This window comes from Xiphias gladius, chromosome 24 (assembly GCF_016859285.1).
Source record: "Xiphias gladius isolate SHS-SW01 ecotype Sanya breed wild chromosome 24, ASM1685928v1, whole genome shotgun sequence".
Classification (NCBI taxonomy): Eukaryota; Metazoa; Chordata; class Actinopteri; order Istiophoriformes; family Xiphiidae; genus Xiphias; species Xiphias gladius.
This window is the reverse complement of record NC_053423.1, coordinates 20,046,359-20,070,235: the sequence shown is the minus strand read 5'-3', so window position 1 is coordinate 20,070,235 and position 23,877 is coordinate 20,046,359. Positions and strand designations below refer to the sequence as shown.

Here is a 23,877-nt window from a genome sequence, read left to right as displayed (position 1 = left end):
GCTCTCTGCACACTCGCTCTTATAACAGACTGGGTTAGGTTTGTTTGGGGTCAGTGTGAGCCACGTGAGGAGTGTGAGTCTGTAGTTAAAGGAATAGTTCAGCAGTCATGTCAATGTCTGTACTTTAATTATAGAGCTGGAGTCAGGACATGTTTACCCTAGATTTGCATAAAGAGGAAACTTTTAGCCTGGCACTGTCTAAGGTAAAGAAGATAAATAAATATGGCCAAAAAAACCTCCCAAACATTTTGGGAAACATGCTTATTTGCTTTCTTACTGAGACTGAGATACAAGATACTATATACATATCAGTATCATGTCTGTGTGTTATGTGTCAAGTCGGAGTCAAGATGTGGTTAGCCTAGCTTAGCAGAAAGACTGGAAAGGGCAGGGGGAAACAGCTAGCCTTGCCCCCCCCCCAAAAAAAGCCGAAAAAAAACCCTAAAAAATTGTTGTTTTTACATTTCTGTTTTTGCACAGATTAAAAAACAGGAAACAATATGTTAATTAGTGAACTTTAAAGATAATGGTAGGTTGTTTTTTTTTCACTTTAAACAGAGCCTGGCTAGCTTTTTCACCCCGCGTCGAGTCTTGAAGTATTCTAAGCTAGGCTAAACTCTTCCTGACTCCAGTTTTCTACTTAAAGGAATAGTTTAACATTTTGGAAATATGCTTGTTTCCTTTCCTGCTGAGAGTTAGATGAAAAGATTGACACTACTCTCATATCGGTCCATTAAATATGAAGCTAGAGTCAGGAGACACTTAGCTTAGCTTAAAGACTGGAAACAGGTGGAAACAGTTAGCCTGACCCTGTCCAAAGGTAACAAAATCCACCTACCAGCGCCTCTAGGGATCATTAATGAACATGTTATAATTTGTTTGTGTAATTTGTACAAAAATGCTTTATGCAGTGACTAATCTAAGCTAAGACCTCTATTTCAAATTCTGGTGGATCTTCAGCTACATAAACTGGTTTGAAAAATTGCCACAGTCTTGGGTTTTTGAAATCCTTTATGAAATTGTTGGACAGTTTCAGTTTGTTCATAAGTCACTGACGTTATTTACTACACAGTACCCTATAGAATTTACGGTAATGTTGACTTAGACTGTCAAAATGTGTTATTAAACAATTTGACATAGACAAGTGGCTCCAAATGAAAATGACTTGCCTAACATTTAACAAAAATGGTTGTGGTGTTGTTTTAAACCCTCGTATTCCAAAAACTGAGGTATGACTAACTGAAATTTTGACGTGCATTAAGAAATGAAAACTGGCATAATTGATCTCGATGAAATGTCTTTTTTTGAAGATACTTACACACAAAGGAAAAGGCTTCACCGCTTCATACACATCATGAGTGTCTATCAACATTTACCTTATGCATCCCTCACAAGGGATTTTCATCATGTGTTGAGAGAGACCAAGCAAGAAAAAAAGAGACTGACAGAACAAGAGCTTCAACTCCATCTGCGTAGCAATGTTAACAAACTCAGTGAAAAAGGAGAGCAAAACAAACAGCAACCCAAACACTCCTAAAGACATGATACCATGCATGCTACTGTGAGTATGTGTCCCCATTTCTTTATGTATTTTTCTTTTAAATTATCTTTGGAAACCCAAATCAGATTGATATCTGTCTGTTTGCAATGTTGGCTTTGTGGCGTGTTTTCTCAGATATTGTAATATTTATTCTAGGTCAAATATCTCAGCACTTACCGTTGACGGTTGTAGCAGGGAGTTAAATATGGGTCAGAATAATCAAGCCAAAAGGGACATTCCTATCAGTGGCACATTGTTTGAGCAAGATAACCCAGGACCGGTTTAATTCTATATAGAATTTACCCTCAGGAAAACAAGATTTACAGCCACGCTAGCAGTTATGCGAGGCTGTACTGGCACAGTGGTGCTTTGTGCTAAATGCTACCATCAGCATGCTGCAGTAACATGCTAACAATGATGATGCTGACATGTTGATGTTTAGCAGGAATAGTGTTTACAATGTTTACCATTTTAGTTTAACATGTTAGCATGCTAACAAGAGCTATTTAGCACTTAACACAAAGTACACCTGAAGCTAATGTAATTTCCCTTGTTCAGTTGAGTTTTGTGCTTTGTGCTGTAATGTATGTATTTTATTAGTGAGTTTAATGTACTTTGAAAGCCCATCTATGGACAAACATTACAAATGAGTTTAGGCTATATATGCTGTGGTATGTGGCATTGGTTCATTCTATATACCTGCCCCTATAAAATAAACATTAAAAAATAGTAATAATAAAAATATATTGGACCAATTGAATTTTCGACATGATGAAGGCGCTTGACGCTTGACTACAATTCATCCGGAGGAGACCATGAATGTCTGTACCCAATGGATGAATGTTTGACAGGGTGAATTGCTACATCTGGAGTGCTCCATGACTAACAGCTGTTAACCACTCCGAGAAAAATTCAAATAATTACTTCAAGTGCTAAATATGTGCATATTTTTCGATGCATTTATTATCTGTATGCACCAAGTATATATATATATGTTATGTAACATGGATATATTTATAATTTACAGAATATATGTTTTTTTTCATCCCTGAGTTAATTTTGGACAACAAAGTTGAAACGGTGACAGGTTTCTCAAAATTGTTGTGTAATTCTGTGCATTCTGATTATTCCCTCCAAATGTGCATATGAGTAATGGGTGACAGGGCAAACCAGTCTCTTTGATTTAAAACTAGAGTAAAGTTACATAAATCCAGTGAAGAGCAGATGCAGAAGTGCAGACACGACTCATCCTCACATTCATGTCTGTCAGCAAAGCATTTTTTCGAATATCTCGGGGATATTCCTGTAATGCTTTTCGGCGTTTGTTGTGCTGCTGGCAGTGAGGGACGGAGTAGCTGGGTTGGGGAAAGGATTACGAGCAGACACAGCGCTGAGAGATATCTGCACAGATTTCCATAATCAGCTCTCCGAGAAGTGTGTCATCCCCGCTCGCCCAGATGTGATGAGAAATCAAATTTAACCACAGAGGAGAAACGTTCACGTTGCCAGCTGCCAGTCTGACAGTGAGGGGGCAACATCTTCCTCCCCCACTCCTCAAGTAAACCACCCTGACTGGTTCCTCGAGGCGCTCAGTCAACCAGTTGACTCCTGGTGACCTTTCCAATGAAATCCTGGGTTTGACTCATCCAGACAAGGTAATTAATCCCCTCTGGTTAGGCTGCGGCAAGGTTTCGTGAGATACTTTGGCACAGCAGGGAGTGTTAGTTGGAAAACAGGGCGTGTAGAGGTAGAGTAAGGTGTTGGCCAGACGTCAGAAGTTGAAGCCAGTCCTCCCTGCCCAGACGTTCCTCGTACAGAGTCCCATTGTTTTGCTTCAGAGCTCGAGAATTCCTGTTGAGTCCAGGAGATTCCTTGCCGTGTAATGGGCTATTATGTTAGCGTTCGCTCTATTCAATAGACTAATGAGTTATGCCAAAAGCTAATGTCTCAGGGGAGTTCCTTGCATAGAGCTGCATAGCTCAAAGGGTATGTGCCATTGTGCTAGGCCCCGGGCCTGTCGGCATGCTGTTAACCTCTTCAGTGTGTAGGTACATGGTGGCATGTCCTTTTAGCCATGCTTCTGCATTACTGAAAGCTAAATAAAGCCTTGGCTGACTCATGATGCAGAGGGCATGTAAGATTGTAAAGGTAAGGGCGAAAGCACCAACTCCTAGAAGCAGAAATGCCACAGTCGTTTTGATAAAGGTAATCAGATAACAGTCTATGGAGTCGGTGTGTTGAAAGGGCTGTAGCGGAATGGAAAGTAACTAAGTACATTCACTCAAGTACTGTAGTTTAAGGTACTGGTATTTACTTTAGTATTTTTATTTAAATCTACTTTATACTTCTACTCCACTACATTTCAGTCAGAAATGTTGTAATTGTTACTCAGCTACATATTTTTTGACAGTTCTAGTTACGTTGCAGATTCAGATTTTACATACAAAATATATGGTCAGCTTATAGAACAGGCATTTTATTGATTGAATTATTGTACAGTGTGTAAAATAGTTCCAGTTAGCTCCATTTCAATCAACTGCAACACTAAAATGCTGCTTAAAAGTTCATAATGAATAACAACAATCTAATATAATACATGATAAAATATAACAATGAGATGGACCCTTCTGCTGCATCATGAGTACTTTTACTTGATACTTTAACATAGCTAAGTATTTTTGAATGCAGTACTTTTAATTGTAATGGGGTAATTTTTACGCTGTGGCATTACCACTGATACTTAAGTAAAGAATCTGAATACTTTCTTTCACCACTCAATATTGTTCTAAAACATGTTGTGCATCACTTTAATATCATGTGTCATACTCATAGACCTGAGAAAGAAATAGATGTAGAAGAATTGCACCTTTAACTGGGGAAGCATCACTATTATTGTTCAGCTTTGCATGTTATGTAATGTGTTTACGGACAAATAATTTGCTTCATTGAGCATTATGCTGGTGTCTTGTTGACAGTTGCCTTTAAAATCCAAAGAGAACATGGTATCAGCAGATCTACTAGCATTAACCGGAGGTTCGTTTGGCTGCATAGACCAGCGAACACTGTACCTGCGTCGTCGTGTCGGACCGGCGTTCTTGTGTGCCATCTAAACTTTTTCCTCGCTATTGTCTTCTGTCTCTGTCTGCAGCTCTGACTGTCTCCTTTGGTAGACAGGTCTTAAAATTGTTTGGCAAACCAAAAGTAAGTCTGTCTGGAAAATATGACATCAGTATTATTATGATTGGACTCTGCACGCAGGAGGACACAACACCGTTCCTTACAATAAGCCCGAGGCACGGATTTGTTTGCTAAATGGGCTGGATAGATAAGATTTTTCAGCCAATTTGCATTGGATTGTTCACCGCTGCCAGTTCAAGCAGCTCTCTGGTGAGTGATGGGAGCAAGTTTTAGACGTACCAAAATTTGAACTAAACCCAAGAACAACTTGTATGAGATTCATCATATGCAAAAGTGAGATGCCAAGGCGATGGATTGATGCAAGCGCATTCATGCTGCTCTAATCTTGGCTTTGCAAAAAAAGTGCTTGTGGTGTTAGAAACGACTTTGAAGATTATTGTGAATTAATACATGCGCTGATTGAAAGCTCTGTCTTATTTTCTACAGCGTGTCCAAGCTTACTTCATGAGTCCTGTGAGATTTTTGGGAGAACCGATTTCGCGGTCCGCGTTTGGTGATTTTGACATTGCTGGCTGAAGAATTGCACGCTGATCTGCAGGTTAAAAAATTCTCCATCTTGGTTTAAAACCTATTGTTTGATTATCTCAGAAATGCACTTCTCCTAGTTCCTGCAAAGTTGGCCTTTTCACGATAGTTTTTTCTTTGAAAAGCGGTGATAGCGTGATGAATGATTTACTGAAATGAAATGAAGTTGATTTATGAGCCGAGATGAAATCAGAGATATCTACAGAGGTCTCGGGAGGTTTGGGTTCATTCGTGGAGAAAAACAGTCGCAAGGTCACTGGAGGAGGACTGGTAAAGGGTTGTTAAGGGACAGCAGCTGTAAGGAATGGCCTGTGTCTGCAATAATTGTCAGAATTGAGCGGAGAGGCCGGGACAGGTAGATAAGCGAGTAACATAGGAGTGACTCAGGCTCTATTGAATTTAGCTGAGTCACTCGTCAGCGAAACTTGGAAAAAGCTCTGGTTGAAAGGTGATAGATATCGAAAAGTGTTTGAAAACAAAGATGATCATTAAACGGCTGAAAGTGAATGTGTTGCATGTGTCTTTGAAATCCAAGCCGCCGAAAGAAACCCTAAATCTACTTTCAGCTGACTTAGAAATTGCAGTGTTCGCACTGGTTTGGCACAGAAGGTAAAAGGGCAGGGTTGGTGGAGTTTAATTGCTCTTTGCCTCGCTGTCTTCCACATCAACACTTTGTTGTTATCACATGTGAGTCTCGGATCTGTCTCTGTCTTTATCCCCATCAGGAGATAAAGAGAGAGACACTTGTTTTTCTCTCTCGCTTGTTATTCTCTCACTTTTGCTTTTTGTATTTTTATTTACCGACTTCAAAACCGCTATTACTGGACCCAGTATGGTTTTGTTACACCTGTGACGTATAAAACTCAATGTTCCCAGAAGATTTTGAGAGTTAGTTTTCCTGTAAGTGATCCATTTCAGATTGAAAGATGTAATCCATTGCACATAATAAGGATGAAGCAGTTGAGTGTTTTTTTTTTTAAATAAGTGTGTAAAACTTTATTCAAATTGGGCCACAATATGGCTCCTTGGTGACAACACATTTCATAGAAATGACAAACCAAGCGTGACGGACCAATATGGACCAATATTAAATTACAATATGTAAAAAGAATAAATAAATAAAACATAGCACATCATAGCAACAATACACATAACGTTTTTAGTGAGATCATAAATTATGAAAAATGCAAAGAAATCTGTGATAACATCACTAAGAAAAACTCCCAGCGGCTACTGTACTGCGTAGCTACAATGACCTGTGTCCTGGCGTACAGGAGGCGTGAGACCTGTTACGTAAAATGCAGTAAATAGTTTCAGTCGGTGAAAAAAAACGTCTTGTGTAAAGCGATGACACAAGGCCCATAGTCCCTTCTACTTTATGGAGGCACAACAATCTGTGAGGAAAAATAGTGGCGTTTTGAAATATACAATAAGTAGGACTGCCTCATTGGAATGCGGCAGTGATTTGTATCTTCTGAAACAGAAGGATTTATGTTAAATCCTTCCAGTGAAGTCAAGTTTTTGAAATGCTATTTGGTGTTTGTTTGTTTGTGTGTTTGTTTGTTTGTTTGTTTTTTTGAGTCCAACAGAGTGACTGAGTCTGACCATGACATCTGAAAAGATCAATAAATGTCCTTGACTTTTGCAGACTGGGGCCAAGTCCTCTGTCCAGCTTATCTCCAGTCACCTGAGCCCCCAGGCGTCTCTCACCCCGTTCATCTGTCTGATGAAGTGCAACCAAGTCGAGTTGTAAATGCTCTCTGCTCCGCTCCGGACACCTCAGGACACCGCAGCCACGGAGTTAGTTTGCTGGCCTTATGTTGGCTCTCCGGTGCCTTCCCGAGGGGCCGCTGCACAGGGCGCGCCCCCTCCCCCCAACCCCCCACTTGCAGGTGGCTTTAGAGACGGGCCCGTGGTTATGAAACCCTTTCCCCCTCCATATTACAAGGTGTGGAGGTTATCTGTCGTCTTTAGGAGGCCGCGCTCTCGCCCTCCCACGCTCTCGCCCTGTGGCGCTGTCTCGCCCTCCACTTCTCGAGCGGCAGGCGGGTTTCCAAGGCAGCCCTGAGTGCTACAGGCGACACCTGTCCCCCGTGGCTGCTCCTCGTCCTGTGGGCAAAGACAGAAAGCAATCACACGCCTGAACCATCGATCCCCCTGCTCGTGTGAAAGGTAAACCCGCGGCTGGGTGGATTCGAGTCGCCAGGTGTCGTGCAGATCTCACCCCTGATTGGTTGGAGCAGATTCACGTTTGTGTTTTCGATTATTAATGTGTCAGAATGTGCAGACACGTGGCTCCGCAAACGCCGAGAGGTTTGAGACATGACGGTACATGAGTGCAGCTGTGGCAGAGGCGGGGGCTGTATTACCCACACGACGCTCACGGTTCGGTGAGCGAACGTTACTTTGGTGGGGCTCAGTCGTCTTAATTTATAGGGAACTCCTCGCTTGGGGGTTTACCTCGAAATTTCTGCCCCCAAAACACGCGCGAACAGCCTTTATCTCTCAGGCTGACCGGGTTTTTACGCATCCAAAAGTTACGCACCCTGAGATATTTTTCCGTACAAAGACTCAAGTGTCGCGTGAGGTTATAATTACCACGTCCATTTATTTTGGAAATAGATTCCGAGGTATTGACTGATTTTTTTTTAATACCTCTTAATCCTGCCCGTGTCGGCTGCCAGCCTGTGTTTGCACCGCGCCTCAGCACAGCCATCGCCCTCGGCAGAGCGGCCCGCCGCGTCGGGCGATGTCTCATACCTGCGAGCACGAGGCACAGGGGGGGAAAAAAAACAAACACACACAAGGTGAAATTTGGATCACCGTTGAGTTGTTCATCCCCCGCGGTTTCGACACAGTTAACGGCAATCGAAACCTGTTCTCACACGCGACTGAAACGGGCGCGAAAGATGACGGGCTGAGGCGATTCGTTGTATCGCTGACGGTAAACCGGATAAATGTTCGCCCCCGTCGTCGCCGCTGGGCCCCCTGCCCGAGACGGTGCCTCGGAGCCGTGGCAAGGTTACGTACCTGAGGTGGTCTCCCAGCCGGCAGAAGTTTCCGCACGTGCTGTCGTTTTCGCGGAGACACTGGCAGCGAGGCCCGCCGCCGGTTGCCATGGAGTCGTCCGCCGCCGCCGCAGCCGCCGCCGCGCGCTTCGTCCTGGGAGCGTTGCCCAGTCCGTAGGAGACCACGCGCCTGGAGAGAACGTTGGACAGAGTTCGAATCAGTCGACTGACACCAACGGTAACAACTTTGCACCAAAAAAAAGAAGAGGAAGAATCATAAATGGCGTCTAAGTTTGCGTGTTTCACCTTAGTTAGTAAAGTAAAATGTATCTCAGACCGATGGGACAGGCTAACGATCCTATTTTCAGTAACACCCCATCAGTTTACTTTTAGCATCCCTTTACTTAAAATCGCTAGCTCTCGAGTACTGTTTGCTGCCCGTCCGCCAAATTGTAAAGTCTATTTTTTATTTTTTATTTTAGACTGTATCTGTTTCCAATTAGGAATCAATGAACTCGTTTCTTCAGCGAAGATAAATGATACACCCCCGGACCGGGGCTAGCGCGCCTCCGCTAACTTTCGGCGTCGCGACACTTACTCAGGTGTGTTGACCCATATGATGTCCAGGTGGCAGAAGTAGACGCACTCCTTGTCCAGGAACGTGGAGCAGGAGCAGCGTTTGGTCCGCACATGGCGCCCCTGGGTGACGGGGGCGGCGGTGGGCGTCTCTCCAGCCGGCGCCGACAGCACTGCAATTAAATCATCGTTATCAAAACGCCGCGTTTAAGCCGTTAACCTAACGTCGTGCGTCTGGAAAGGTGCTTGGGCAATCCGCGCTGCAGCGAGTGGCGGGATTCAAGCGGGAACTGATTAAAGCAATTCAATCATCACTCATATAATTCACTCAAAATGACTGTTTCATGCTCAGATTAAACGGGTAAAATTAGATCAAGGGCTGTTGGAAAAATCCAAGCAAAAAAGTCGGGCTACCTGTGCACAAAATCCAGCAGTACATCACTGATAACACGGAAATAAAAATGTATATATCCATGTTTTCTAGGCTCTAGGATAACAAAAAAAAATATTGCTCGGGAAAATGAATAATCCTCCGGAGGTGGAAAAATAATCATCCAGTGCGTCCCTCCTTCGCAAAAGCTTGTTCAGTGATCGTCCTGAGAGAGTCACGCAGCGGCGCAGAGGCGTCAGACCGGAGTCTCTTTGTTAATGTGGCCCCACATGTGCAGCCCTTTGACTTTATACAAGTGCTCCCCACCTCCCCTCCTCCTCCCCCCGCAGCGCCGTACAGTTTTGTCCTTTGGCTCGTACCCATACAATGATGTTTGTCAGACGTCGGCTGCTGATAAGCATCCGCGCAGGGCCACGTTGGGGACTCGGGGTGGATGGCCCCGGTTTGGAGCCACGGGACGGGAGAGACGCCGGGCGACTGAGCGCGACCCGCGCCGCTCTCTCGTCGGACTGCCCGCGCGCGGTGTTTCACGCATCAGACAGCAGGGGGCAGCCGGGCCCCGGGATTTCTCAGGGTTTCCAGTTTTCATGGGGAGCTCTGCACGCAGGAGGACCGCTGAGGAATTCACCGATTCACGGGATTTATTGGAAATATATCGTATTTGAAGTATATTGTGAAGCACGAGTGTGGAAAGTCTACATTTAAAGTATTGCTATTTGACCTAAATATTACTCAAGTAGGCGAAAGATACGTATTTAAAAAGTAAAAAATTATATGGGCAGATACAGTACTTATTAATCACAGTGAGAAATCAAGTCACATCATTTTTTTATTTTTTAAACTTCATTCTTTTCATTTAACCTGATAACTTCCATAGGAAACTTCTTTTGCAGGGTAGACCTGGGCAGGAGGGCAGCATAAGACCCTGCATACAAACGATTCAAAAGATTAAACAATAATTATATAATGTTATATATATATATATATATATATAAACTCAGGAAAGAGACAACTGACAAAGAAGTAATTCATTATTTAACTTACAATGGGCTTGAATTTGGCCAGAGATAGCCATTTTAACTCACAAATTAGATCAGGACACTCAAGGGAGAGGTAGGTAAGAGACAAGATACACAGAAAAAAATCAATAAATTATAAACAGTCAACTAGAATTAAATCCAATCTGAGAACAGAGAGTGAACTAACACCTAGGATTTAGTGTGAAAGTAGCCTGTGCACTAGTCGTTCTCAAATTTAGAGATGCTGAGTGGGGACAAGTTTTCTGTCTAGAGCTTGTTGTAATCAGATCTACCTGTTTATTAATGCATTTGTCAACAACCACAGCTCATCCCGTGGACACTAATAAGCAAAGGCTGCGGTGTAAACAGATGATTAATGACAACATGGCGAAACACAGGTGTAACAATCTAAAATATGTCTTGTTTGAAGTTATCATTGTTGACAAATACTGAACATTAATAAACACTTCGGCACGTCCTTATATCTGCTTACAACTACGTTACAGTCTGTTATAAACCATTTATCAAATGTTCCCATACTGAGTATAAATGCTATATCGGGGAACTTAAAGCATTACCTAGATGTCCCCATGTGATGAAAAAGGTTCCAATCAAACTGAATATCACTGGACCAAAACATCAAAAGGTAGTGTCTTCCATCAGTCTCGCCTTTTGACAATAGTCGAGCGCCTCACTTCAAAATGTACATCCAATATGTAACAATCTATTGAGGTGAAAATAAAACAAGAAAAAGGTATTAATTACCAAGAGTACTTCTAATTAGATATTCCACCCTTTTCTACACTACACTGCTGCACCTTCGCTGGGAGGAGGGGATTTTGCCCTTTGCATTGTCTGGACTGGAGAACTGTGTTGGAATGAAAAGTCAAAGTTTAACAAACCTCATTCGTTGTCCTAAGAATATAGTGTTATATGGTTAAAGCTTACAGCGGTACACGTATCATGACATAACCAGTGCAAACGTCCTAATCTATAGTCGTTTTTGAGCAAGATTCTTGCTGGAGATGAAACATTTCAACAGATTATTAAGATGCTTTAGCTGGATGATGTGTGTCATTACCATAATATCAATTCTGCTTGAAATGCAAACTTACATATAAAATCACTATGTAAAGTCAGTGAGGTAATTTATCATCCGAATTGTGCATTGTCTTATCTTGTCCCCCTTGCAATAAATTTAAGGTCATGTTGGCCCCGCGCCTTGTACTCCACAGCTGCAGTCCTTTATTGACTGATGACTGATTAATGAAAGTACAAACAGGCTCCGAAGTGGCCGTTAATCTAATAGTTTCTCTCCACCATCAGTTGTAATAAAATGTGGAAACGGGTACTTCTTTTCCCCAAATCGCATATTCAGAGACACTGGTGGCAGCGGTGGAAAATTGACCTTGTTTGTGTGTGTGTGTGTGTGTGTGTGTGTTGGTGTGCACAGCCAAAGTGGAAAAGTCTTACGGTAAAGTATCCCGACATGCTGCAGCTCTGAGGCCCCTAATCAGAGGCCAGTGTTAAAAGTTTCCACTGGCCAGGGGAACAGCTTGTGCTACTGGGAGGAGGCGCACGGTGCTGTGTATGTGGCCTTTTCTTCATTCAGGACAGAAACGAGGAGGAGGAAGAGAGGACCTTTTAGAGGCAGCTTTGTTTTGTTTCGTTTGACATTTGAACACCCGTGTTTAGTTGGTGAGACCACGCAGCTGCTGTTATGCCGTGTAAGATTAGAGATTTGTTCTGAGCATGCTTGAGTTGTTGATCTACGTCTTGCCTTCGTCAGCTTGCATTTGTCTTCTCAGCACTATCACATACTGACCCCTAGGGGTCTCTGTTTGCTTTGCTATAGCCTCCCCCTCCGGGGTAGGGGGTGGGGGGGATCTGTGCTGTAGATGGATGAGTCACCTTCTGAATGGGTTGGAAGACAAAGGTTATCACTGTAAAGCCTCTTGAGATGAAAAAGAAGTTTCCGCTCATTGAGGCCAGATTGCGATGTTTGGTCCTGGTCCTCTCAGGGCTCGTTTTCCATGCATATCTTCTTGTAGGTGCTAAATAAAACAAGTGTGATGATTTATTCAAGTGCCAATCATTTGGTTGGCAAACGGTGATTTTTAATTAAGTGGTATCGTTGTGATGGTGAGAGGATTGAAAAGGATTGAATCTTTGCGGCACAGTACGTCACCCCATCTAGTAAGTGAGATGTTGAAGGAGATTGAATTGTTTGGCCGTACACTGCATTAAGTTCTTACATTATTTTGACATCATATAAAACAAACCAATGATATTGCAATTCTTCCTCCCGTTGAGGTCCATGCAAAGACGATAGCACAGCAGAAGCAGACATAGACAGAACATAATCATAGCGATGGTAAGGGAGCTTAAGTCCTACCAGTTGAAATAATTGGTACATCTACACCTGAAAAAGGTTTTTCTTTTTGACACTGAGCTGTTGCTTTGATATTCTAGCCATTAATGACATTCATATTTTCTATGTAGTACATATTTAATTAGCTATCACTGACATTATCGTAGAGGATCACTTAAAACTCATCTTTGAGTTACTTGTTAAATTTTTTAACTGGTCATTTATAGAAATTGTAATTAGGCCTGCAGATTATTTTAGCGATGAATCAAATACATTTGGGAACAGTGCCCGTCACAAGTTTTCAAATGTCTTGGTGTGTTTGACCAAAAGTCCAAAATCCAAAAAAATTGTGTGTATTGTCAAAGCAGAGTAGGACAAACAGAAAATACTCACATTTGAGAAACTGAAACCAGTGCAGTTGGTTGATCATTGCATTTCTAATTCTATATGTTTTGAAATGAAAAATATGCTACCTACAATATTAAATGTCAAAAATAATCAATAGGAAAATAGATCATAAACATACATTTCATGTTTATATCAAACAGGATTGATTTAATTTCACACCACAGTCCCACTTTTAACACTCACTGCGCTTACAATAGTTGTACGGACCCATTTACTTTACAGTCGTTAATTGTTAGATTTAATACTCTGAGTGTCTAAACGTTAGTGTGACTGAATACCTGCCATATGTAATCTTTGTACAGTCCATAGTCCACCTTAAAATATGTAGTGACTATACGTTTCTAGTGTGTAACTGACAAAATACAGCAACACCACTTTAATGTCTGTAAACAAATTTTTACTGATACAGTTAAGAATATTGATACAGAAATGTAAAGCTACTATAATGCACATACCTATGGACTTATGAATCATAATGGGCACTAGATGGATTATAATAAATAGTTGAACACAACATCTGTACACAGAAACATTGCCCCATAATCCATAGAAATGTACATATACCAGTACAACATTTATAATTCCATAAATTTACGAATGACAAATCCTCCAAATAAAATTGATATTCTCCATTGTTATGCCTTTCTTTAATTCTATTTTTTGAAATAAACACAAGCGACTACTGACTTTATAAGGAATTATGTACAGGTTCCTAAACAAGAAACTCCATAAAGGCACAATTGTCTATACAACATGTACAAAAAAAGAAAATGTCCGGAGCTGACAAAAAAAAAGTAAAAATAAAATGATTGGTCATCATTATAATCATCATATGATTGCACATACAATATGAATGTCAGCATCTGTGCTTTGAAAGGTGATTTGTGAAGAAACAAACCCCTGAAAAGTGTTTTCAGTCTTACAAAGTGACAAGAATTACAAAAAGAGAACAAGAAGAGCTTTCCACTTGGGGTTTTCAGGTGGCAATGACCAGTCTGTCTTCATCATCACTGGACACCTCATTATAGTCATCAATTACCTTCTGCCAGCTGGTCACTGGCGGTGGTCTTGGAGGTGCAGGATCTCTAGCTCCCTCAACTGGTGACTCCTTTGCACTGTCTGCTTGGCTCTCCGGAGCTGGTGACGGATGCGGCTGTGGGGATTTATCCCTTTGTTCCCTCTCAACAGTCTGTGTGAGCTCTGCTCCGCTGCTGCCTCCAGGGCAAGCCCCGCTGCCTGTGGTCAGCTCTGGAGAGCTGCTGACCTTCAGAGGGGCAGGTGGAGAAGCAGGGATGCAGCTCAGCGAAGAACCAAGCCCATGTTCATTTTCTGATGGCTGTGTTCCCGGAGCTTCAGGGCTGCCCTGCCTCCCAGAGGACCCAGGGAGAGGACTAAGATTGGAGAGAGGGCTAAGAGAAGGAATGATGGCAGGCAGGGCGATGTTAACTATCTGCAGACCTGGGACATGTGTCTGGGGGCCAGTGCTGCTTTGGGAGGTAGGGTTGGCAGCTAAAACCTGCAGCCCGAGCGTGGCATTGAGGGTGAGCCCTTGCTGGGGCAGCAACTGGGTGGATGCCAGGCCTGTGTTGGTCAGCCCCATGAGGTTAAGTGTCTCCAGACCCACTGGTTGTATTGTTTGAGCCTGCAGGCCAGTGACCTGCCCTAGGGGGAAGCAGGGAACAACACTACTGATTGGTTCCTGGACCACCAGTGGCTGGGTCTGCAAGCCCTCCGGTTGCGGGGGAGTGTTGGGAGCTGGTAACGGGCTTGTGTTTCTGTGAATGACGCTCACTGCTGGGATGGTGAGCTGGACGGGGCCAGCCTGGATTGGTACAAAGGTGGAGTAAGCTGCCAAGCCAGCGGGCACCAGCTGGATCCCCCCAACTGGGACCATGCTGTAAGACGAGCGAGACGGCTGCTGGGAGTGCAGGGGCAGGTGGCTGAACAGGTGGGTCTGGGTCTCTGTTCCTGTTGTTTGGGATAGTCCCTGTGCTGGAAAGTGCACGGGACCTTGAGAAGCATAGGAGGAAGTCTGAGTGCTCCGGTCCACCGGTATGCCCAAGTCACTGGTTGCCATAGCAGGAGGGGTAGCGGAGGTGTCCTGTGAAAAGAGAAAAATTGAATATTCAATCTTATTTCTTGACTCAACTATGGTACAATCCTTGAAGATTTGAAGAGGTCAAGCTGCAATGGCACTTGGATCAATCCACCAAGCTTAATCAGAACTAATGAGACTATTCACCTTGTTTCAGAGTATTCACAGGAGCTTTTTTTGAAGTGCTTTGCATGCAGGACTCAAAGTGAGGGTATGGATAGGAAAGAAGGGAGGCAGGTTGGGAGGGTTGGAGAGACACACAATGAGAATACATGGGTCTCACCTGGCCTAGCCTGGAGCCCTTGCCTGGCACAGGGGGACTAGGGGGCACATCAAAGTCAGGGTAGTCAATGGACATCTGCCTGCACGGTGACACTGGGCTCATCATGTGAACCGACTCTGTGTCTGAGGTGTAGAACTCGGATGTGGTGGCAACAGGTGGAGGTGAGGTAGGGAGAGGCAGTGGGCTGCAGCAGGACCCAGAGATGGATATCTGCTTGGTGAGGGAGACAGGGCTCATCATGGGGACGGATTCTGAGTCTGATGTGTAGGATTCGGGAGCTGGAGGCTGGGACATAGGGAGGGAGACTGAGCTGATTGACATCTGGGCTAGGAGGGCGCTAGGAGAGATTTCAGCCTCTTTGGAAGGGATATGCTGTGGGCTGGCAGAGACAGAAGGGTTGGTGGACAGGCCAGACTCTGCCTGGCTGTCCTCCTCTTCCTCCTCATTGTCATCATTCTCCTCATCATCGGGGCCATCAGAGTCATAACCATCTGAATCTTGACGGTCTGCACTGCTCACCTGGCTGCGGTCTCCTGTAGATGAGAGAATAAATCAGAATGAAGTCTATTCTTGGTACAATTCAGAACATATGAGTCACCAGGGTTAGTATGAAAAAAGAGAGACTCTGGTATGTCACCACTTTCATTCATTAAAGATCTTCTGTTATTTTCTAGGTTTGTTACATACAGTGAGAGAAAAAAAACACCACTAAAAATACAGTTCAGTGTTGTTTTTGTGGCTGCTGTAACAGCGTTTCACACCCTAGACCATCATACACCCTGGAGCTCCATGACAGACAGAGGGGGAAAAACAAATATGCTCTTAGAGACTGGGACCATAGAATGCTTTCAGGCAGCTTCTCTCTCTCTCTCTTTTTTTTCTTTTTTTCTAAAATTAGACGCAGCAATTTCCTCTTTCTAAATGCTGTGACTGCTGCCCACATGCGCTTTGAGTTAACAGAGGAAGAAGCTGCATTTAGAATTTCTAATTAGACCATGGCAAAGCTATTGATCGACATAGCAACAGAGCGCAAGCAGGGACAATCCGTGTTTTATATCTCATGACACTGACAGGAAAACTATTTAAAGAAAGGCAATTCTGCTGTTTGAAACCAAAGCAGATGGGGTAATCAAGGCCTATGTGTGTTAAGTCACTATTAAATATGTAACATAATACTATAAATAAACCCCTGAATTTACAAAAATATTGTTCATTTTGTGTGATAAGCAATGGCTTTGAACCACACAATGATCCCTCTGTATTTCCCTCTAGGCAAGCGTTGAGCAATGAAGCACTGTACCAGAGTCCTCTGCATCCTGATCCTCAATGAGACCCTCAGGCACCCCCATCTCCATGCATTTCTTACTGTGTGCCTTGGACTTCATGTGCTTGGTCAGATTTCCTGCAAGAAGAGAGGCAGTAAGGTGTTACGGGTGGGTAGAGCTTGAACAATACTAGAGAAGGAGTTTTATATAAGAGAATGCAGTCTTTGGGCAAGCTGTATGTAAAAGGGTGAGTAACTGATAAAGACATTTTTAAATGAATGTGGGTTGCTCTGACACCAAGTACTGTTCTGCAGTGTCGCGTGGGTAGGCAAGTTCGATAAAGAATGGTGAATCATACTGTCTTGGTTTTATAGATGTGGAAACAACATTTAATTTCATGGCTTCTAAAACGACAAAGTGAACTGCAGCAGCTCAATTCCAATAAGAATATATAGTCTAAAATGTAAACTGTGATAAAAATAAATTGAATGTTCAGATCAGTATCTGCAAATATAGTTTTATAAAAACTCTGCGGTACAATATTCATCATGGTGTACAGTATGTGTGTATATATATATATCCAGTAATTTAGAACTGGATATAGAAATGGATATATTGTAATTTAATATACTGTAATGTAGTGTATTAAAATACAAGGCAATTTTTTTGCATGAAGGAGGAAATTAAGACGTTTTTTGAATTTCAAACATATGTTGATGGGAAAATTATTGCATAGGTAAAAAAACCTCTATCATATCATATGATTTAGATTTAAAGTGGTGAACACTGATCATTTACTGAGCTCTAACCTTTTGTCTTGAAGGAGAAGTTACAGTGGAGACAGTGGTATGGCCGGACATCAGAGTGGGTGCGGATGTGTTTGCGCAGCATGCTGGGCTTCTTACAGCGGATTCCACATTCCTCACAGATGTATTTACCACGTCCTCGCCCACGTACGTAAACGTACTCTTCATTAGATTTGTATCTGTGGGGTTGCGATAGAACCATAAGGGACGCATAAGATAGAAGATAAACATCTAAAACTGAGCAAATAAGATTTCAAATACTAACATAAGACAAAATTAATAAAGGAATTAATTCATCAGTTGTTTTGAATCATACCCGCCATCAAATATTTTGACCCGTCTTGGCTCCGATTTAGATACCAAGTCCTTGTCTGAGTCATTGCTGGCTTGATTTTCTGGTTGCACTTTACCTCTGGTTTCAACTGATACAGACCTCTGGGCTATTGGCACCTGCAGAAAGAATTAATTTATATATTACCCGATCTGATCAAGGAACAAGGCAGCAATATAAATAAGAGAAACATTAAGACTTTTTCAAGCTTTGCAGAAATTTAGTTCTTACCCTGGGCATGACATCTTTCAGCTTGCCCGAGTAAGACAAGAAATCTGATTTTCCGCTAGTTCTTATGGCCGAGGTGTAGTGTATTTTCTTGGAGCTCTGCTTGGAGTCAAACAGAGACATGACCACCTTGGTGGGCAACCCAAGTGGGTTAGGGTTATTGGGGCTGACTTTCCAGGTAGCATATGCTGAAGTCTTCAGGTCAGTCTGTGGAACATGAAGAGGTTTCCTTTTCATCAAGAAACACCATGTGAAAGTGGTGGCAGTCTTCAGGCTGGGGAAAGACAGGCGGTGACTGTCTTTTGTGTTAACCACAGACACAGATGTGGTCAGTTTCACCTGACTCCCATGGATACTGGAAGGCCTAATAGGGGATTTAGCAGGGATCCACCTCTGTTCCTCAGCTTTCTCTTGGGGCCTCAGAGTGTTATTAGCTGGTATGGAGGTGCAATGGGTTCCAGGTGTAGTATTCAGGGCGGGGCCTACCTCCTCATGAATAACAGTGCTTGTGTCTTTTTCCAGCCCAGCACTGTCTGGTGACATAGGCTTAACATCATCAATAGCCTCTGAATCCTTCTCCCCATCTGTTTTAATCTGAGGCAGAGGTGGAGCCTCAGTTTCAATGGGACTGTCCACTGGTTCAGTTGTGCAAACCTGCCTTACAAGTGTTAGCTTCCGCTGTCGGGTTACCTCTGACATCTTGGAATTAAGATAATTGACTGACCTGCCATCAGTTAGACAGGCCACACCATGCTCATCCTTAGCCCGTTTTTGGTGCTTTTCCATGTAGATATCCAAGCTGTTGGCAGGTGACAGCATTCGTTTGCTCGAAGCAGTGGGTTCCTGCTGTGGGCATAGAGTTACTGATGCCAGTTTCTGTGTGCAATGTAAAGACCCAAGAGAAGGTGCTCGCTCTCCAGTATGGTTATGAGTGTTAACTGTTTGAGTTTGAGTCCTGTCCTTCTTTGCACTTGGTACAGCATGAGTATCGCTATCTACAATGTGAGTGGATGACAGGCTATTTTTATTGGACACAGAAGGAACAGGGTGCATCTGCTCATGAGTTATCAGGATCTGTGGCAATGGTGAAGCACCTGCTTGTGTCTGTTCAAACGGGTCTCTTTGCTGTTCACCTGACAAAACTACAGTCTGTGTCTTAATCTCAGAAGCCAGTTGATTGGGTTGAGCAGCATATACATTTTGAATTACATCTGACGATTTTGAAACATTCAAAATCGGATTGGCAATAGGTATTGTTAAAACTGGCAAGGCTATCTGAGTTCTCTGTGTGCTCGAGAATGAAAATGTTTGGCCCGGTTTCAGAGCGGGACTCTGCAGTTGGTATTTGGGCACAAAACATTTCTTTTCTTCAGTGTCAGCTGGTTTGTTTTGGACATTCTCACGACAAACTAAGATCTGGCTCAGCGGTTGTGGTATCTTTTGGCATATTCGAACCCTTGATGTTTGATGCCAAGGGTGTGGAAGGCCATGGATTTGTGGCTGCTGAGTTGGGCTACCCAAATTAATGCTTTGCACCATTTGCTCATTCTTTTGCAAGGGTGATTCATCACTATGCAGGATAAAAGGCTGTGCCATGGGGCGCCTATTGGCAATGTGAATCTGCTGGGATCTATTCTGAGTTAAAGAGCTAACATTGGTAATGGGGGGCTTATCTAGAGGTATGACTGCTTTCCGAACAGGTTGAAGATTCTCTGGGCCTATCTTTAAAGACATCTGCCGAACTAATGGCCCCCGCCTCCTTTCAATAAGCGGCACCTGGGAAACTTGGGTGATTTGTGCACCTTTTGGCTGGCCGACAGGTGATAGAGATCTGCTGGGAGATAAATTACCAGAGTCAAAAGACTTGCTACGATAGTCACATGAAATCTCCACAGAGGGTTGAGTACAAGTGATCTGTTCAGATGCAGCACGCCTCATCATTCCGGGCACACCAAGGGTGTTGAAAGTCGATGGCAAACCTTGAGACTCTGGAATTTTGCCGACACACTCCCCTCTAGAAGGACTCTCTGACCTAGATGGGTCATCTCTGTCAAAAGAGGCTGAGATGCTGGAACAACGAGAAAGACTACTCTCCCTGCTAAAGCTTCTTGAGAGGCTGGACTCAAAACTGGATTCACCAGAGGATTGGTCCATTTGAGCAAGGCGAATCCTTTTCTTTTTAGGAGGAAGTTTCTCCGCTGGTAACTTTGACAAACTCTCACTTCTCTGAGGCCAGCTGAACTGATCTGTGGGTTTATCTGCTGACTCAGTAGTTTGTGTTTCGTGCTCTCTGTCGGGCTCCTCTGTCACCAGAATCTCAGGAACTTGGATGTTATTTTGACGAACCAGACGAGACTGGTGGACAGGAGTGGAATTTTCACCAACTGCTGCTACTGTGCAATCAGTGCATTGTTCCTTCCTTTGTTTTCCATAGTCAGCACTCTTGGGTTTGGATATTTGCTCATGGTAGTTGTCAGCTGAGACATTTGCTGTTGGATCTTTTTTGGGCTTGTTTAGGGGATCCTTCTCCATACTATCAACAGGAGAAGCCCTGTCAATAGATTCTGTCTCAAATGAATTGGGTCTGCTGAGGGAGTTGGTGTGTCTAATGACTGACGTACCACTGCCTTGCCTTTGCATGTCTCCTTTAGTGGAAGTGCTGATCTGGGTCTCTCGTATTGGTGACAGTCTGGAATCTGAACTATTTATACCTCTTGCTACAAGCGGAATCTGAGGTAGCTTTGACTGGTTGTTTTTGGGCTGTATATCTACTATCACAGCATGCTGAGAAAAAGTCCGACTTGCCAGAGCTGTTGGTAGCTCAAAATTAACAGAACAAGGTGGATTGGTGTCAGTTGGAGATTGATCATCCTCATCTCCAACACTTTTCATTTTCCTTCTCTTCCTAATTGACGTCTGGTGATCAAGTATTCCTGAGCCACTAGTTGATCTAGGGACTATGGGCTGCTGTATGTTAACGTGAAAAACATCTTGATCAGTTTCTTTAACAGCAATTGGCTTGTTTTTTGGACCATGAAGCTCAGAGCAATAGAATTTCTTGTGGGTTTCAAAATTCTCTAACTTTCTGTACCTGTTACGACAGGTTTCACACTCATACATTGTGCCTTTATTCTGCAGAGGCTTTCTGTTTCTGTCCTGACTGTGCTCAAAAGATCTGCTTCTTTGCATCAGTTCAGTGGAACTGCTTGGACCATGATAGCCCTCATCCATGGAGCGAACAGTAGGGAGGCCATGCCCCTCACTTGTGGAAAAGTCTTCCACTGCTGCTTGTCTGACTAGTGTACGAGAATGTATTGCTGGATTTGGGGTTGACGGGGCTGATGAAAATACATCATCGTTCAATGAACTAATTTTGTCATCAAATGAATGACAAATTCGCAAAGGGTGGGGGAGGGGGGCAACATTAAGGGGAAGAGCAGAGTGTCCAGGTGTAGTAGGCATAGAGTTACTCCTCGTAATTGGCAAACAATCCATTGGTGGGTATTGAGAAGGTACAGAGAGAAGAAATACTGGCTTAGATTTATCTGTGGGAGTGAATGGGGACTTAGGGATGTCTGAACTGGAACTTGACCTTCTTCCCATTGGTTTAAGATCAAACTGAAAAGAGTCTTTAAATATGTATGATTTAGGGGAGTCTATGCTACCTCTCCTTGAGAGAGATGTCCTCCTTGGCTTTACACTGTCCAGCTGCTTGTTGTCAACTACCGCCTCATTATCAGATATCAACTTTGAAATTCGTTCCTCCAGAGACAGTGCTTTGGCTTCTAATGGTGGACGCATCTGTCCCTCTGTGGCCCGTGGCTTTTGCTCAGCTGCTACATGCATCACTGTGGCGACCACAGGTGGGACATTTGGAAGAGTATTCTTGGCAATGTCGATGTCTACCGGTGGCGTTATCTTTACAAAAGGACTGGGTGGACTCATGGCCTGGTCAGCACTTTCAGAGCGCGAGAAGTAGCCAGAATCTGTACTTCCCAAACTGCGGGGACTAAGTAGACACTTGGCCTGTTGCTGTTGAGAGAAGTCAGTTGCTTGTTGCCTCTGAAGCTGAGCGTGTCCACCTAACAGTGGAGACTTGCACTGCTGGTCTTCATCTTCACTCACAGTATCTAGTGAGGGATTTGAACCATCCACCTCTTTCAGAGATGACAGGACTGTAATGCTTGATCTCAGATTGGCAGTCTGGAAGTCTCGTTGCCGTTGTGCAGCGGCTTGCTCAGGTGCTGCACCTGTAACTCTCGGGCTATCTGCCCTCAGAGGGGAGACATTAACTGGGTATACAACAACTTTTGGAAGTGCAGCTGTAACTTTGGGCTCATGAGCCCTCTGTCCAGGTGTCGGTTTGATTGACTCAAACACAGCTGATGAGTCCAATTCTCCATGACTTACTTGGGTTGTACCTGCATTCTGTAAACAATTTTCAGTCAAAGCTGCCACACTGCTCTGTGATGAGTCAGGGTCCAAGTCTGCAGTGCTACCTTCTTCATCACTGTCCCCACTCTCCTCTGGCTCTGAATGTGTCCCAAGGGCTTTGTCAGATTCTTGAGATAGTGATCCACCTCCAGATTCAGAGCGTGCAATGAGACCCAGTTTTATAGCATGAGCATGTGATTTCTTGTGCTTGTATAAGTTGCTCTTGGTTTTGAATGAGAAGCCACAAGTAACACAGGGGTATGGTCTTTCTCCTGTGTGAGACCTGATATGTTTGAGCAGCACACTGGGTTTTGCACATGCCCGGCTGCAGTATTCACAAACATACTTTCCTGGCTTCTTAGGCTTTTGGTCCTTGGAAGCCTGTTCAGCACCAAAGTTTATTACAGTGGTCATCTGAACTTGGTTGGTGCCAGGTGTAACTGGGACCTGAATGGTGCTGGGAACACTTGCTGAGAGGGACTGGCATGTATGCACAATGGGGGGTTGGCTTTGCGGCAAAGCATTGGAGCCTGAGGGAACAGGTGCATGAGTTATAGTGGATGGTCCAGTATTAAAGCTCATGTGCAAGCTAGGCTTCTCTGGATTTGAAGCAACAGGCATAAAATGCGGTGTAGCAAGTGGAGAGGACTGCATGGGTGTACCTTGTGTAGATGTCTGCACATTTCCCTGTGGTGGTGCTGCAATGCCAATAAAGTTGCCTTGTTTGTCAATATAATAAGTCTGCATATGGGAAGGTTGGGTCTGGAGACCAACATTGACAGCTGGCATTGTTGTTAATTCACCACTGGTTTGAGCATGAAGGGTGGAAGCTGGTTTTCCAATGGCTATGACCTGCAAGGAGTTTTTCCTTTCAGCCAGTGTACTGAAGTCAGGCTCCATGGCCTTAAGTAGAACATCAAGTGGAGCACTGCTGTGGAAAGGATCTCCCTCAAAACTGGGGTCTTGGCTCTTGATGTCTTTGGGTTGAGACACTTTGGTAGTAATCAAAGAGCCCTCCCCACCATCAGTGGGCTCAAGTGATGGTGGCCTAGAAGATGTTTCTTCTTGCTTCAGCCTTCCAGCATCAGTTGAAGATGCCCCCTTGTCAGGGGATGCTGCAACTGGTGGGGCATATTGTGGGTCTGCTTTCTCACTGGGTGATGTTGAAGGACTGTGGGAAGGATTGTTTAAGGAGGAGGAGCAAGAAGGTGTGGTTTCCTTGGACGACGTTCCGTGGAGCGCAGTTTCAGATGTTTTCGACTGCAGGGGCTTCTTCACTGGAGATTTAGGAATTTTCTTAAGCTGATTCTCTGCAACAACCTTTTTCCTCTTCAGGCCTTTTATGTTATCTGCATTTCTACGACTGCTTTCAGATATCCCTTTAGAGAAAGAGACAACA

General features: G+C 43.7%; 2 protein-coding genes and 1 long non-coding RNA gene across 10 annotated transcripts in view; 1 reads left to right on the top strand and 2 right to left on the bottom strand.

Moving 5' to 3' along the window:
* The window catches only part of LOC120786944, a 68,505-nt gene that overhangs the window by 42,915 nt on the left and 1,713 nt on the right, over window positions 1–23,877 (top strand). Inside the window, exons 4-5 of the long non-coding RNA XR_005706795.1 lie at window positions 16,687–16,847; window positions 17,503–17,632. This is a non-coding gene — a long non-coding RNA (uncharacterized LOC120786944). The remainder of the gene's footprint in view (window positions 1–16,686; window positions 16,848–17,502; window positions 17,633–23,877) is intronic.
* edn1 (endothelin 1) lies at window positions 6,274–9,478 on the bottom strand. Of its 2 annotated transcripts, XM_040122758.1 has the most exons (5): window positions 9,262–9,478; window positions 8,870–9,020; window positions 8,294–8,461; window positions 7,919–8,023; window positions 6,274–7,366 (listed from the first exon to the last, which is right to left on the bottom strand). In XM_040122758.1, the coding sequence occupies exons 1-5, from the start codon at window positions 9,320–9,322 to the stop codon at window positions 7,234–7,236; spliced, it is 618 nt and encodes a 205-aa protein (XP_039978692.1). In that variant the 5' UTR covers window positions 9,323–9,478; the 3' UTR covers window positions 6,274–7,233. The 2 variants fall into 2 exon arrangements, with proteins under 2 accessions (XP_039978692.1, XP_039978690.1); XM_040122756.1 differs by lacking the exon at window positions 7,919–8,023 and having other exon boundaries at window positions 6,274–7,372.
* Window positions 13,188–23,877, bottom strand: part of hivep1 (HIVEP zinc finger 1) — a 61,135-nt gene continuing 50,445 nt past the window's right edge. For 6 of the 7 annotated variants that reach the window (XM_040122751.1, XM_040122749.1, XM_040122752.1 and 3 more), the window contains 6 exons: window positions 18,048–23,857; window positions 17,802–17,935; window positions 17,489–17,664; window positions 16,715–16,816; window positions 15,415–15,947; window positions 14,013–15,137 (listed from right to left, as the gene is read on the bottom strand). In XM_040122751.1, coding sequence (XP_039978685.1) covers window positions 14,013–15,137; window positions 15,415–15,947; window positions 16,715–16,816; window positions 17,489–17,664; window positions 17,802–17,935; window positions 18,048–23,857 — 7,880 coding nt within the window. Of the gene's footprint in view, window positions 15,138–15,414; window positions 15,948–16,714; window positions 16,817–17,488; window positions 17,665–17,801; window positions 17,936–18,047; window positions 23,858–23,877 lie in introns of all 7 variants that reach the window. The other variant, XM_040122748.1, reaches the window with a different exon arrangement.